General features: G+C 24.4%; 2 protein-coding genes across 2 annotated transcripts; both read right to left on the bottom strand.

The window, feature by feature from the left end:
- Positions 1 to 8,124: 8,124 nt before the first annotated feature.
- On the bottom strand, positions 8,125 to 8,676 carry Phum_PHUM035430 (uncharacterized protein; the record flags this gene model as incomplete). Its single annotated transcript, XM_002423041.1, has 2 exons — positions 8,125 to 8,328; positions 8,503 to 8,676. The coding sequence occupies 2 exons, from the start codon at positions 8,674 to 8,676 to the stop codon at positions 8,125 to 8,127; spliced, it is 378 nt and encodes a 125-aa protein (XP_002423086.1).
- Positions 8,677 to 9,136: 460 nt separating this feature from the next.
- On the bottom strand, positions 9,137 to 12,495 carry Phum_PHUM035420 (Dymeclin, putative; the record flags this gene model as incomplete). Its single annotated transcript, XM_002423040.1, has 11 exons — positions 9,137 to 9,286; positions 9,374 to 9,670; positions 9,758 to 10,174; positions 10,258 to 10,497; positions 10,571 to 10,770; positions 11,006 to 11,191; positions 11,269 to 11,393; positions 11,482 to 11,705; positions 11,787 to 11,907; positions 11,989 to 12,135; positions 12,362 to 12,495. 11 exons carry the CDS (start codon positions 12,493 to 12,495, stop codon positions 9,137 to 9,139), a joined length of 2,241 nt encoding a protein of 746 aa, XP_002423085.1.
- Positions 12,496 to 15,595: the final 3,100 nt, after the last annotated feature.

The following is a 15,595-nucleotide window of genomic DNA, read 5'->3' as shown; positions in this document are numbered from 1 at the left end:
GTATTTTTACGTTGATCGTTTGTCGTTTTTCCAAAAAAAAAAAAAAAAAAAAAAGGCGTAGAATCATTTTGTCGTGTAATTAGAAAGGTGTTAATGTATTTTGGCGTTATGAAAAAATTTTGCCTTACATGCATGTTAACGCATATATGCGATGATATAGAAAATTTTTTCTACCGTATTTAAAAAAAAAAAAAAAAAAAAAAATTATTTATTAGTTTCTTACTTTTTCGATATTCGTCTTCAAAAGCGGTCCAGGTATTTACAAGCCACGGCAAAACACTGTTCATGATTATTCTTTTGACGACACCGAATTTAAATCTTGTCTATTGTTGCGAACAACTAATAAAAACAAAATGACGAATATGAATGATGATTTTTTTCATTATTGATACCGACTTTTTTTTTTTTCCCTATAAATGATTGATTTTAACTAAGGAAAACTATGATTAATACTAATCGCCTAATTTGATTTTTTCATAAAGGGCTACCGTACAAAAAAAAAAAAAAAAAAGTAATGGATTGAGCGAAATCGTGTGTTGTATTGTTTACAATCAAAAAAAAAAATTATTGAAAATCGATCGATTAATCGATTTAATGATATTAACAGGTAATAAATTATATGTAAACAATTAACGATACGATAAAACGTTGTTTTAATTAATTTTAATTACGCATCGAAATTAATTAATTAATTGCTAATAAAAATTAATTAATTTTTTTTTTTTTCCCCGGTACCGTTGTTAAATTTTAATGAGTACCGTGAAAAATTAATAATGCATTTGTTTGGTACCCGTCATATTACGTAAAATTAAATTTGATTAAGTAATAATTGAAAATCGATAAATTGATTTATTATTGATTTTTGTTCTTATGAATTCGAATCAATTATCGTAATAATAAGTAATAAAATCGAATGATTTTTTTAATAGGTTGTTAATGCCACGAGCGGGTCCTACTTTAAACTTTTAATAAATTTTTATGTATCTATGCAATAAATAAAAAATTATTAAAATATATTTATATTACGAATGCATTTTACGTTTCATTCATTACTCATAACTAAAGTACCTACGATAAGCTATTACAAAACACAAAAAAGAAAAAAAATTATCAAAATTCTCACCGCTTGATGGAAAATTCTAGAAGATTTTATTTATTATTAATACACGTGTGAGTTTGAGTTAATAAAACGTTCGTACGATATATTTATATGATGATTTTTACTCGTTTTATATTATATAATTGATATAAATAAAAATAATTATTATATGTCTTGCCGATTAACGATTTTCTTTTATTGACGTCACTATGAAAACGTTCTGTGAAAAGCCCGCTTTTGATGATAAAAAAAAGATTTTATAAAATAATTTTCCAATAATGAGTCAAATTTTTTCATTAACTCAATTCGTAAATTAATTAATAAATCAATAATTAATAAATTAAATTATTGATTTTTTTTAAACACGATTTTTGACTAACCTCGTTTTTTATTATTATTATTATTATTATTTAAATTCTTCCAACAAAAAAAATTTTTTTTTTTTTTTTAAATTTGACCTATGAGCGAATTAAACAAATTAATTATTATTATTATTATTAATATATTTTTTTTTTAAAGGTGTTTTCGGCCTCCGATCAGTAACCGAACCGAAACCCAACTCAAAAATTTTCATTTAAAATAAAATAAAGTCATGCGCTTTACTTGCATCCACCCCCAGGAAAATTTTCATCCTGTGAAAATTCATCCACGGTGGAAAATCATTTATTTGAATCGTATCAAAACGTGGTAAGTCACAATTTAAATTTTCTTTTTTTTTGTTTTTTTTTCAATATCGAATCTGGGTTAAGAGCTTTTGAAAAATTTTATGTTAAAAGTTTTTAATGTTTCGAGAAAAAAAAAAAAAAAAACCCTGGATCGATATTGGAAAAAATTTTCGTTTTGTTAACTCGTTTAAAAAATACCCCCCTCTTCCCCCTCCCCTCCCCCCTACAAGTAAATTTCCGTTCGATAATAATAATAATCATTAAAAAACATTTAAATTCAATTTTTTAAACGATTGTTCTCTGGAATGAATTATAAAAATTTTATACGAATTTTCCAAAATCATCTGAAATAGGATGATAAAAATTTTCCGGTTTAATTTTCCGAATTGAAAAAATTAATTTTTTTTTTTTTTTTTTAACTACAATAAGCAGAATTTTTTTTTATGACGTCATTTTTTTCATTTTTATAAAAAAAAAATTAGCTCACAAACCAGGGGTTGAGTTTTTTTTCCCTCCGCTTTTTTTTTTTTTGCAAAAAAATTTTTACGGTGACTTTTTACATTTTGACCCGGGAATTCCAGCTCCAGAAAACTTTTTTTTCCATTTACTTACCTAGACCTTTGACATTTTTTCCCTTGTAAAAAAAAACTAAAAAACTAAAAAACTAAAATAATAAAACCGACGATTTTATGTGCACATAATGATAAAAATTTTCTTTTATATATTATTATTATTATTACGTTTAAACTTTTGACATTTAAAAATTATATTATTGCAAAATTTTCATTAATATTCAAATTTTTTCGCGTAAGGTTAAAGGTTACGTAAATTTAAAAACGAAAAAAAAAAAATTTTATTGGTAAAAATCAATCATTTGCTACGAAAAAAAAAAACGAATCAAACCGTTTATTATTATTATTATTATTATTATTATTATTATTATTATTATTTTTCCATAATTAAACTCATTAATTACGGAACTTTAAATATTTTCAATTAAAAAAAAAATGATTCGGCCATATTGGGAAAAAAAAAGCCAAAAGAGTAAATAATAATAATGAAAATTATTAAATGAGTTAGAAAAATCATTTTTACACAAAATAGACCCCTTCTCTTCCGGTTTTCCGTTCGACAATTTCTTCGTAATACGTCAACCAATCAGGATTAACTTTATTTTATCGTATTTATAAATAAACGTGTTGCGCTTATGTTTCTCATACGTGTACAACAAACCTTTTTAAATTATTATATTTTTTTTTCAAAAACGCATACGGATTTTATTATAATTTTTCCTAACGTTTTGTATATCTGACAGCAAATTTTTTTTTTTTTTGTTTAAAAAAATTCTATGGAGGACGACAAGGAAAAAAAGGAAAAAAAAGGAAAAAAAATGAAACAAAACAAAATTTAAACAATATCCTTTTTTTTTTTTTTTTTTTCATAAAACGACGACAATGATTAATCGAAAATGTAAATTTTTAAAAAAATTAAAACAAAAATAATAATAATAATAATAATAAATGAGTTTTGGGTTGTTTTTGTTGTTTTAAAACACACACACACGTTTAAGAAAAAAAAAAAAAGAGAAAATTAATAATTAGTACGAGAGGAAATGAAATTTAAATTGAATTACTCTTTCATATGCATAACATAATTCACAAAGGGTTACTTATTTTCAAAGAATTAAATAATAATAATAATAAAATGACTTTAAAATAATATAAACAAAAAAAAAATTTCAATTTAAAAATTTGATTAATGAATTTATACATTTTTCTAAAAAATCAATTGTCCGGAAATTTAATTGACATTTTTTTTACGTTAAAAATTTTCCTTTTTGTAAATAATTTTTGGCAAAAAATGAAAAGAAAAATAATTTTCAGTTAATTAATTTTGGAAAGGGAGGGGGGGGGTAAGGAGAAAAAATTAATATTCTTCGACTAATTATCACTTCATTTTAATAAAATTTTTTTAAAATATAATTATGAAGGAATAGTGTCATAATAATAATAATAATTGGAGGCATTGAAAAAAAAAAGAAAAAATTTCATTCAATTTCATTGTTATTTTTCTCTTTCTCTCTCTCTGTCTTTTTAAAATTTTTTTTTCTTTTTATTATTATTCCTTTTTTTTCTCTTCACGTCTTCTTCGTCTCTTTCTCATTTATTTTTTGGAGAAAAAAAAGAAAAGAAATTTGCTCCATTTTCCAAATGTTTCGTCGTAGTTTCGCCCATAATAACTTCGCTCGATCGATCTGTTACGTCATCATCATGTCTGCAATCTATAATTTCAGGTTTTCTTTCTTCCCTTTTTTCCTTCTTTTTTCTTTTGTTATTTAAAAATTTTCCTTTAGCCAATTTTATTATTATTATTTTTGCTGAAAAAGGTAAAAAAATTTCATTTTAAATCTGAACATTCAAAAAAAAAAAAATTTACTTAAAAAATGAAAAACAAAATGGAAAATTCTAATAAATAAATAAAAATTTATTTAAACAAAAATAAATGTTAAATTATTATTGTTCAGTTGTTCAGTAAAATCATTTTCATAACAACTAAGTCTAAGGGGGTAAAAAAAATGAAATTAAAAACGTGCGTAGGTGTTTACATAAAATTTATTTATATTAAAATTCGTAAAAAAATAATATTTCCGGAAAATTATTACAACAAAAGAAAAATTTAATTTTTATTAACAAAAAAAAAAGGAAAACCTTTTATTAATTATTAAAAAAAAATATTTAAATTATAAAAAAAAAGGGGGGTAAAAATTGATTAACTATATTTTTATGGTTATAACAAGGAAAACACCTTCAAATAAAATTTTCTTTTTTTGAAAAACCTTATATCGCGCCCTTAAAAAAACCAAAAACAGGGAGGGGGAAAACAAAAAAATTCAAATAACTTTAAATTTTATATATATATTTATTCGAAAATAATAATAATAATAATAAACCGATTTTAATTCGATTCGTAAACCCCTTCAACCTTAAATCCACCTCAAATCCTTTAATCCAACAAATCAAGGGAAATTTTTTTTATTTTATGAACTTTGTGTTCTTTATAAATTTCAATTACTTCCTTTTAAACTCGAATTCCTTCCTTCCTTCCTTCCTTTTTTTTGCATTCATTGGAAAATTTCGAAAGTGTAAAATAATTTTTCAAACGAAATCTTATTAAAATTTAAATATAAATTAATGACGTCATGAAATGTATCCTATAAACAATTTCTATATTATTCTTATTATTATTACTATTATCATTATTATTATTATAACTTTTAATCGTGATCGTTGGAGTTATTTACCATTCGTTTCCGGTTCCGGTACCTAAGTGCTTGATTATCGTTGGTGATGGTTCTGCTTGAAAACCTTTTTTTGTAGGATGTGTTTGGGCCCCCGCAAAAATCATTTCCGTTTCCTGTCTCGGTTTCTTATTTTTAAATTGTTAAAAATCCTCTTAGAAAAATTTCTATCGGCGATTCTTGTCCACGACACACCCACGAGTATTGGAATTTTCTTCTCCCCACAGTTTTTTTAGCTGTTGTGCGTTTACCGACGGTATCCGGATCCCCATATAATTTCACAAACTTTTTCGAAATCATGCCCTAAGTTGATACCTGCCCATTACCGTTGGGTATCCGTTTGTGTTTGTTGGTCGTGCAAAACCATACTCACTGTCATAAATGGAAAGCGGAAATGCGATTGATTGCACCATTGAATTCCATTGGGGAGTTTTTTCTTTCAACGTTTTATTATCATCATTATTATTCTTTTAATAAAATTGAATATCTTGTCAGGAAGGAAAAGAAAACTTTTTCTTTTTTTTTTTTTTTTTTTCATTTTGTACAATCTGATATTTTTTTTTTAAAAATGAAGAATTTAAAACATTCAATAATAATAATTAGAAAAAAAAAATTTTAATATTTCACAGTAACTTTTTCTCTTTTTTTTTTTTTTTATAATAAGGGAAATATTGGAAAGAGTTGTATAAAAAAAAAAAAATCTGAACAATTTTTAAACAACCAACAGCAAAAAAAAATCTGATTGGTTTTTGTTTGTTGTCTTACGCCCTTAACCACGACAAGAAAACTTTCAAAAACAGTTTTTTTAATTTAAAAAAAAAAAAAATTGTTTTTCTTTTCGAATAATTTATTATGGCGTTTGTAATTTATATAAAAATAACAAGAATCGATCAATAAGGCTGTGAAATAATTTAATAATAATAATAATTATAATGATGATGATGAAAAATGGAAAAACTTTAACGTGATCTGAACGTATAGAAAAAAGTCATGATTGATTTTTTTATTATTTTGTTGGATTGAAAAAATATCGATCGATCGGTGTTGTTGTTGTTTGTTTGTTTGTTTGTTTTCTTAAAGAATAAATGACACACATAAGGTTGGTTGATTTCGAATTGTTGGTTTAATTCAAAGTTTGAAGTTAAAGAAAAAAAAAAAAAAAATTTTGTATTTTGATTTAACAATAACAAAGAAAAAAGAAGACGAAAAAAAGAGATTTTTGATTAAAAATCACCCCTAAAGTTAAAGTTTTCCCCGTCATCCACCCTTTTGTGCGCCATTTGTTGTTCTGTTTATATCGTAAAAGAATTTTTTTTCTATTTTTTTTTTACTCCTTCTCGATTAAATCTGGATTTTGGGATGTTGTGAACGCATCGTTTTGTATTCTCCCTCCCCCCCTATATCCTCCCTCTCACGTAATGCATCCCCCCACCCCTCACTCTCTCTCTCTCTCACTCTTTTTCTCTCTTCGTTTATTTTTTTATTTTTTTTTATTTTTGCATGACTTCGTTGATTTTAATTTAAATTCCTTTCCTTTCCTTTTTTTTTTTCGTCGTTGGAAAAATTTTTTTTTAACGTATCTGGAATTTTCTTTATTATTATTATTATTATTATTATTATTGATATTCGTTTATAAAATCTTTTGTTTATCATTCGCGCATATTTTTTTTTTATTTAACGTCCGAGTTTTAAAATTCGCGATAAAAAAAATCTGTTGCCTTCAATAAAAAAAAATTTTGAAATGAAAATTCAATACATTGAAATGATTTATTTGGGGGGCAGGAGGCTAATGGGGGGTTTAATGGGGGGAGGTGAGGGGCGGGGACGGAGAAAAAACTACGGTATTATTTTATCATTTTTTTTAAATTTTAAATTTCGTTTTTGGGCGTTTTAAAATAATATCGCGATGAAAAACATAATCGTTTACGTATCGATAATAAAAAAAAAATGGATTTCCTGTTTTTTTTGGCGCGAAAACATCGTAAAATTTTTTTTTTTTTATGATAAGAGTTGATAATAATAATAACGATTTAAAAATCGTAAGCATAATTCGATCGATCGCTGTTGAAATGCAGCAGCAGCAGCAGCAGGAAAAAATTTTATACATAAGAATTAATTAATTAAAATATATAAAATAATTAATATTAATTATTTATAACAATAATAATATCATTTTAATATAAATTATTTAATAAATATTTTTTTTATAACGTTCGGTAGTAAAATTTTTGTTTTGACAAATAATAATAATAATAATAGACTTCTTTTTATAATGAAATATATATATTTTTACTCGGGTTAAAAGAAAATTATGGATTTCCCTGGAAACGTAAAACGTAATTTCCATGGAAACATGTCACATCCAAATTGTGAAAGTTAAAAACTTTTAGCTCCGCCTTAACAAAAAAGGCTCCGTCCGTGAATTTTCAATATTGATTCCATCCTTTAAGTTTCCAGGGTAACTTAACTAAAATCATTTTCTACGCCATTTTGAATTCTTTAAAAAAACCTCAAAAAAAAAAAAAAAAAAAAAAAAAAACTTTTCTTTTTTTTTTTTTTTACTAATATTTTTTCATTAAAAAAACCGATGTAAGGGAAATCGTTTTACAAAAGGAAAAATTTTATAGGAAAAATATTTAATTTTTATTTTATTTATTTATTTTTAATAAAAAATCTTTTTTTTTATTTTTTACTCGTTTATAATTTTACATAGACATAAATTATGATAAAGGGGGGAAAAAAGACTTATTATTATTGTTATTATTCAGTTTTCGACAAAATGATTTCTAATGTGTTTGATGATGCTTATCTGTTTCAGACTTGCCCCCTTTCAACTTTTCCTTATTTAAATCATTTAATTTCTGATTCGATTAGTAAATGATGATTGACTTCTTATAAAAAATAAACAAAAGTAAATATTATAATTGCAATAAAGAATGTTTTAAAAAAAAATAATAATAATAATAATACTATATGAAATAGTAGAATTTTTAAAATTATATGAATGATTTTAATGTTTTTTTTTTTTTTTTTTACTCGACTATTTGTTAAGTATACTACTACTACCCGTTTGTTCTTAAATCTTTTTCGAATGATGCAATTTCTTCATCAGTTTTCCCATGAGCTGCTAACATTAATTTATACAACTGTACTATTTGATCTTCTGACATGCTATCCAAAACATCTAAAGTTAATTTTTTTCCTATTTTTTTTGTAGGATGCGGTTTATTTATCCCAATTTGTTCGGCTAACACGATGGCATATTTCTAAAATGAATAATAATGGAGTTTACCATTAGGTTTACTAACAAAGTTAGGTTAGGAAATCATTTTCTAACCTAATTTAAAAAATTCCATCATTTTTATTTTTTTTAATTTATTTATAAAATTAATATTTCTTTTAAGAAATATAAATAATCCGCAAATTAAATAAATACTTACCGTCCATTCTTCTAAAAATATTGAACTTTCATTTGCATTACAATTTTTATGCCTTCTAAATTCATCTCTAACATAACCGTTACCGATTGCTTTTATTTCATCCGGTAAACTTTTATGCATTTTTAATATAACTTTATATAATTGTCTTACTCGTCTAACGTGATTTACATTCATTTTTATCTACATAAAATTTTCAATTATTAATTTTATTTAATATATATATATGTAAATAAAAATAATCGTATATGTACTAATAAAACATTCTACAAAATTATTTTGTCGCCATTACGTCAATCAGAAAAATTGTCGAATGTTTGAAAAAAAAAACCGTTAAAATTCTATTATGCGAATTAATAAACGTTAGGAAAAAGTCGTTTAAATAAATAAATAAATAAATAACGGTAAAATTTTATTAATAAAAATATATTTTTTATGCTAAAACAAAATTTTTATGAATGATTACATAATTTGACGGTTAGATTTAAATACATTTAAACGTTTAAATAATTTTTTTTTTTTATAATTTCAGGTAGAATTGTTTTTTTAAGGAAATAATGAAAGCACAACAAGTCGGGTAAGTTGTAGTATTTTTTCTCTTCTTTTTTCTTTCTTTCTTCTTTAAAGGTTTAGTCAATCAACCTTCCGAATCGAGAAAGAATATTTTTTTATTATTCGAACTCCAATTAATCCCAGAAAATTGAGTCGTTAAATTCCAAACGTACGGTATGAAAAAATTTTCCGGTTGATCCTCTTCCACGTATTTAAATTTCAATTCGGGAAATTTCTGGAAAAACCCCGCCCCCCCCATCATCAGTCGTTCTTTAACAAAATTTTTGCATTTTTTTTTTTTTTTTTAAATCGTTATACTCACCTTTAATTTGTGCGAAGGCCAAACCAAAGTTCCCTGTGTTATCGTCGACAAAACTTCATTGACGCTCAAATCCGTTTGAACTTGTTTTAATTTATCCGAAAAATAATTAATGACCGAATCTAAATTTTGTATGACGTCATTAAAATTCTGATGAGTTCTGAACGGATCGAATATGTCTTTTTTATAAAGCAATGCGTAAACAAGATTCGGATTGTGTTGAATTTGATTTGAAAGACATGAATTAATTATTTCTAATATCATTCTAAGAACTTCTTCTAACACGTTTAAATCTTGTACCTTAAACAACGAAAAAAAATTATTTTGATTTAACAAAAAAAAAAAACAGGTTTGTCGCCGTCGTTTTAATTAATTATGGTAACTCACGATATCAGAAGACGCGTTATCATCAACATTGATAACGGCTTCATCCCCGCTTAAATTTTTCACATCTAAATCCGTTGAACTTTTTATTTGTATCGCCATGTCTTCCTTATCGCTTTCGTGAGTTCCATTGATTATCGTTTCCTTCACGGAATTCTCTTCGTTTGGTTTAGATTGACTAGTCGTTGAATTTTTTCCCATTTCGACGAACGAATTTTCTTTTTCCCCATCATCATTTTCCCTCGTTTCCGAATTTATTTTCACCATATTCGTTTTCAATGTTATTTCTAACCTGTGATATTTTTTTGCCAAAGTTTCGAACAAACTTAATAGCCTTTGACTAACGTACGAATTTAAATTACAAAAATTATTCGACATATTTGCTAATGCGGCTAAACAATTCGTGTGTAAATATTTATCCTGAAAAAAAAAAAAACGCATATTTTTCTTTTTGCGGGAGCATTTAAAAAAAAAAAAAATTGAAAAATTTTATGGGATTTTACCCTCATTTTAAGCATGTTGTAATGTATCGTCCTGATAACGACTAAAAGGAGTAAACCCCCGAGTGAAATTTCCGTTAATACTTTTTCATGGTACCACGTGACATTTTTTATTGTTATTTGATGAACGGTTTGACCGAATCCACCATCTTCGGATAAAATTAATAAAATAATTAAACTCATGTAAATGTGATGAGAATTACTTTCCGTTATGTTATACAGAGTTTTTAATATCGGCACGACCTGGAAAAACAATCGATAACATTGAGGTCGGGAAAAAAATTATCTTATAGGTATTTATAGATAAAATTCTCACCAAATATTCTAAATCGGCTCGGGCCAATATGAAATTTTTAACATTTTCATTTCTATGTAATAACAAATACAACATTAAAGTGCTGCATTCGTTAGCCGCCGTATTACATAAAGCCACGTAAAGATGATCGAAATTTATTTGTAAAGCTGATACGGAGGATACGGGGATTTCTTCGGGATTTGAACCTAAAGATAAATGACCTGAACGTAAAAAAAAAAAAAAATTCGTTAATTTTGTCAATAATTGTACGCGGTTTTAACGCCAGAATCCTAATTTCCCTTTCGCCGTTAAAATGTATGAATGAATGAAAATAAAATTTTTCGGTAAACGCGATAATTTTAATTATTTATCAAAAACAAAAGGAAATGAAGATGTCGTGAAATATTTAAAATATACGCAACAAGTTAAATAATATTAATTTACATAAATACTAACCGGGGGAATTATGAATAAAAGTAAATAAAAAATCCCTATAAGGATTTAATAAATTTTTTTCTGCCGTACAATGACTGACTAAAACCAATATCAATAATAAACTTTGATTGGCTAACGTGATTCCTTTAGGCGGTTCTAAATTTGTCGAATTCTTGTAAGCTAATGATAATATATGCCATATGTTTGCTGAAAATCAATATCGATTAATAATAACTGAACAATAACTAAATCATTCATTGAAAGAATGCAATTTAAAAACTTACAAGCGAGACCAATGACAATACTTCCTCCTCCTCTTTCATAAGGTTTTTCTTGCTTGATAAAATGTCCGAGTAAAGTTTTTATTAACAATGGTGAATGTATTGACGGTCTCCCTTGCATCAAAGTTCTAGAAATTCAGAAACAACATTCGGGTTGATGATGATAATAATAATATTTTATTTAATTTAACAAAAAAACTCTATTGTTTTCCATACTTGAATATAATTAATTTAGCAGCTGGTTTCCTTGTGTACATTTGCGCACTTAAAAATACTAATAAACAATTGACAACTTCAAGATGTAAACTATATGTTTGAAAATCGAGAGGAACATCTATTAAAATTTCCAAAAGTGATTCTAATAGGGATTCTAATGGATTTTCATGTATTTTTTTATTACTCAAATTATCTAATTGCTGTTCTGCAACTGTCTGTGATACCTGAAAAAATTAATAGTGTTAAATTGATAATTAGTACTTAATAATATTTTTAAAAAAAAGATTGTTTCCGAATTGATTTACCATCATTGGTTTTACATTGAAGTGTCTAATATATTCAGCCTCTTTAACAGTTTCTACTAAATATCTTGTGAAACATCTTATGATAAATAATGCATTATATGTTTGCCAAACAAGAATTTCACTGAAAAAAAAAAATAAAAAAATACTTTAAAATAATTCTTTTAAAAAAAAAATGATTTTCTTACAATATCGAAACACATACTTGCCAGTCGATGATGCTGACAACACATCAGTCGATTTATTTATAAATACACGAATTAATGAAACAAAATTACCAGATTCTAAATTATTTTTTAATAAATTTTCAAATATTTTAGACAATTTATCATTGATGACTTCATTTTCAGACCTAATGAACAAATAATAATAATAATAATAATAATAATAATAATAATATGTAAATATAAAAATTTATTATCATACAAACATGAGAAATAATTATCATTTTGTTTTTACTATTTAAACAAAAGTCATTAAATTAATTTTTTTTATCAGTTAACTGATAGGAATTTAAAATTATTATTATAAGAAAAGCAATAAAAAAAAAAAAAAAAAGTTCCACGTTATCCACTTACTTTGATGAAGGCGGTTTAAAAGAAAATGATAGAAAAACATTCCAAAATTGATCCGAACATGATATATGATCTTTACCAGAAAATTTTAATAAATATTCGTTTGAAGATAAATCTTTACTGTTACTCGCACCCATAATGAATTCAATTGAAAATAATTATTAAATAATTTTTTAAGTTTTAATAACTTAGTAAAAGAGCTTAGTACAAATCATTTAAAAACATTTCATTTAAAGTTTTTTTAATTTTTAATTCGATTATTATTTAATACGTTAAAACAAACGAGTTTAATAAAATAATAACATCTCTTGAATAATTATTAAATATATTTTCAGTGCTAGAAAAATAAATAAATTCGAAAAACGAATAATTAAGTTAAAATTAACACGGTAAATAAAAATACTGAATCCACGTCAACTTTATAACGGCCATTTTGAAATTAAAGAATTGCCAACTTAAAAAAACGAAAAAATTGAGAAACCTGTGCGTAGTTTATAAGTTACATTCTGAGATTTAAGTTTAAATTTGAAAAGATTTTATATAATTTAATTTTTTTTTTTTTTTTTTTTTTTATTCAATTTTGTGTTGTTTGATATTACAATACTTAACTGTTTACATTATAATAATACACAATAATAACTCTAATCTTTTCTTTTTTTTTTTTTTGTTAAACAAAAGTCTTTAAATTACGTGTTTAGTGAATGAAAACAAAAAAGTAAGCCATAAACTAATTTTATAAGTGCTCCAGTTTTCAACTCAAATACTAAGAATTATAATAACGCCGCGTTATGGTTTTTCAATAATTTTCCACGTACTGGAAAAACTAATTTAGTAAATTATTATTTTTAAAAAATTTTCCCTTGCCTAAGGTATATACATTACCTTAGATTCTACGCAATACAGGATTTCAGGTAAAATGATTTTCTTTTGTTCTTTAATTAACAAAAAAAAAAAAAAAGTTAATCATAATTAAAAAAGAAAAAAACTTGTATAAATTTTGCAAATGTTACTACATTAATTAAAAAACTTTTTTTTTTTGTAACTATTCCAATTTATAAATTTGTCTATCTGAAAATTTTTTTTCTTCTAAAAGCTCTAACCATTTGTATAAGGAGCAAAAATTATAATTTAATTTTAAACGATTTATACTCCATTTTGAAATTTACATTAGAATGTTCCATTCTTACCGAAAAAAAAAAATTTTAAATTTGTTGTTATATAAATAATAATAATTATAATAAAAAAGAAACTAAATTGTCATTAAAAAATTTCTTTTTACCGAAAATTTATGTAACATGAATAATAATAATATTTATTCGATATTTTGGCTTGTTTACAAACTATATTAAAATTATTACCTAATATGTATACATAAAATTTCTTTTTTTAATAAATAAAACTTTATATACACAGTTAAAAAATTATTAATTACCAATATATTTACTTAAATCACATAAATTATAATTTTTTTACTAATATTTACATATTCTAAAAAGGGGGGAAGGGGGAAAACAATTTTGTTAATTTATTCATTGCTCAAGCAACTTCTTAATATTAGTTTAAAATTAACTAGTTTTTGTCGATGCAAGTCACATCAAGTTTCATTCAATTTCCTTTTAAATTTTGTGCTTGTCAAATAATTATCGATTTGAACTTAAATATTTCAAAAATTATTTTTTTTTTTGACATTTTTATTACCTATAACTGATAATTCATAAACATATAAAGGTGTCATCTCATTGTAAAATATTCAGCAATAATAATAATAATAATAATTAAATTAAATGAAATGAGCCTTAATTACTTTTTAAAAGAAAAATTTTTTTTTTTTTTTGTGAGTTTGATTTTAAGACGAAATGTTAAACGTAATGAAATGTGATGTTAATTTCCTGTCATTGGTTGCGACATAGTTTCTTTTTAGTTGAATCCGTTTATATCTCTCTCTCTCTCTTTTGCTCTCTCTCTCGCTCTTGTTGTGTTGGAGGGTTAAGACACTTCAGTAGTCGATATAAAAATTCGTTTAACGGTTTAAAATTTTTTTTTTTTTTTTTTTTTTTTTTTTACGTTTTAATTCTTATAATATCAATTTGTTAATTTGTTTTGTTTTGCTTTTGTTGTATTTATTTAAATAATAATATTTAATTTTAAATTATTATAATTATTATTATTTTTATTTCAGTTCTCTAATTAGGGGAGTGTTTTATAATTATTATTATTATTATTATTATCGTGTTTAATACTTGACTGTTTTTTTTTTTTTAAATTAAATTTTCAGCAAGTCTGTACAAAAAAAAAAACTAGTAACGATATAATGATAATAGTAAGAAAAAAATTTTCTTTTTTTTTTGACACGTTAAATCTTACGTAAAATCTTTTATACAACCAACAAACAAACAAACAAACGAACAAACGAAAGAAAAAAAAAAAAGCAATGACAAACTTTCTGACGACCCACATTTTACTTTTGTCTTATTCAATTTAAAAAAAAAAAAAAAAGATTAATAAAAGAGAGAGAGAGAGAGAGAGGAGAGAGAGAAAGGATTGATGGGATAATACTAGGAGCAGTTAGGGGAGAGGGGATAAAAGAGGAGGTAGTTAGAGGAAAAGAAGGTAATTCCAGGCCATTTAAAAAAAAATAGATATTGTCTAAATAATAAATAATTGGTAGAAATAAATTTTTTTTTATGTTTAAATCGAATAATGAACGATTCGCGGCAATTTAAGGCTTAACGTAATGACATTGTTAATAAGAGCTCAAGGTTTTCCACACAAGTTTAAACCTGACACAGGTCAAATGACGAAAATTATTATTATTATTATTATTATTTTATAATTTTTAGAGAGTTAAACGGTGTGTGAAACATTTGAATCGGGTGAAAATTACAAATATACATATTTTGGGGAGGGAAAAAAAATTACTCACGACCTAATTAATCGGATAAATGAGTAAAAAGTTTAGCTAAATGATTTTTTTTTAAATACCCCCCCCCCATCATCATCATCATCATCATCATCATCATTGCGTTTTACTCAAATGAGACAATTTTTTTTTTTTTTTTAGCTTAACCTTGATGATTGGTTCAGGTACAACAACAACAACAACAACAACAAAAAAAAAAGAAATATTTTGTTTAATTGTTTATTATTTTTTTTCTTTTTCCTGTGTGCGTATGTTATTTAAATTTACAATTCTTTTCCAAACAATATTAATAATAATAATAATAATAATAATAATAA

Source organism: Pediculus humanus, genomic scaffold, assembly GCF_000006295.1.
Source record: "Pediculus humanus corporis 1103172107383 genomic scaffold, whole genome shotgun sequence".
NCBI lineage: Eukaryota > Metazoa > Arthropoda > Insecta > Psocodea > Pediculidae > Pediculus > Pediculus humanus.
The sequence above is the reverse complement of the archived record's forward strand: the minus strand, read 5'-3'. Positions and strand labels throughout refer to the sequence as shown.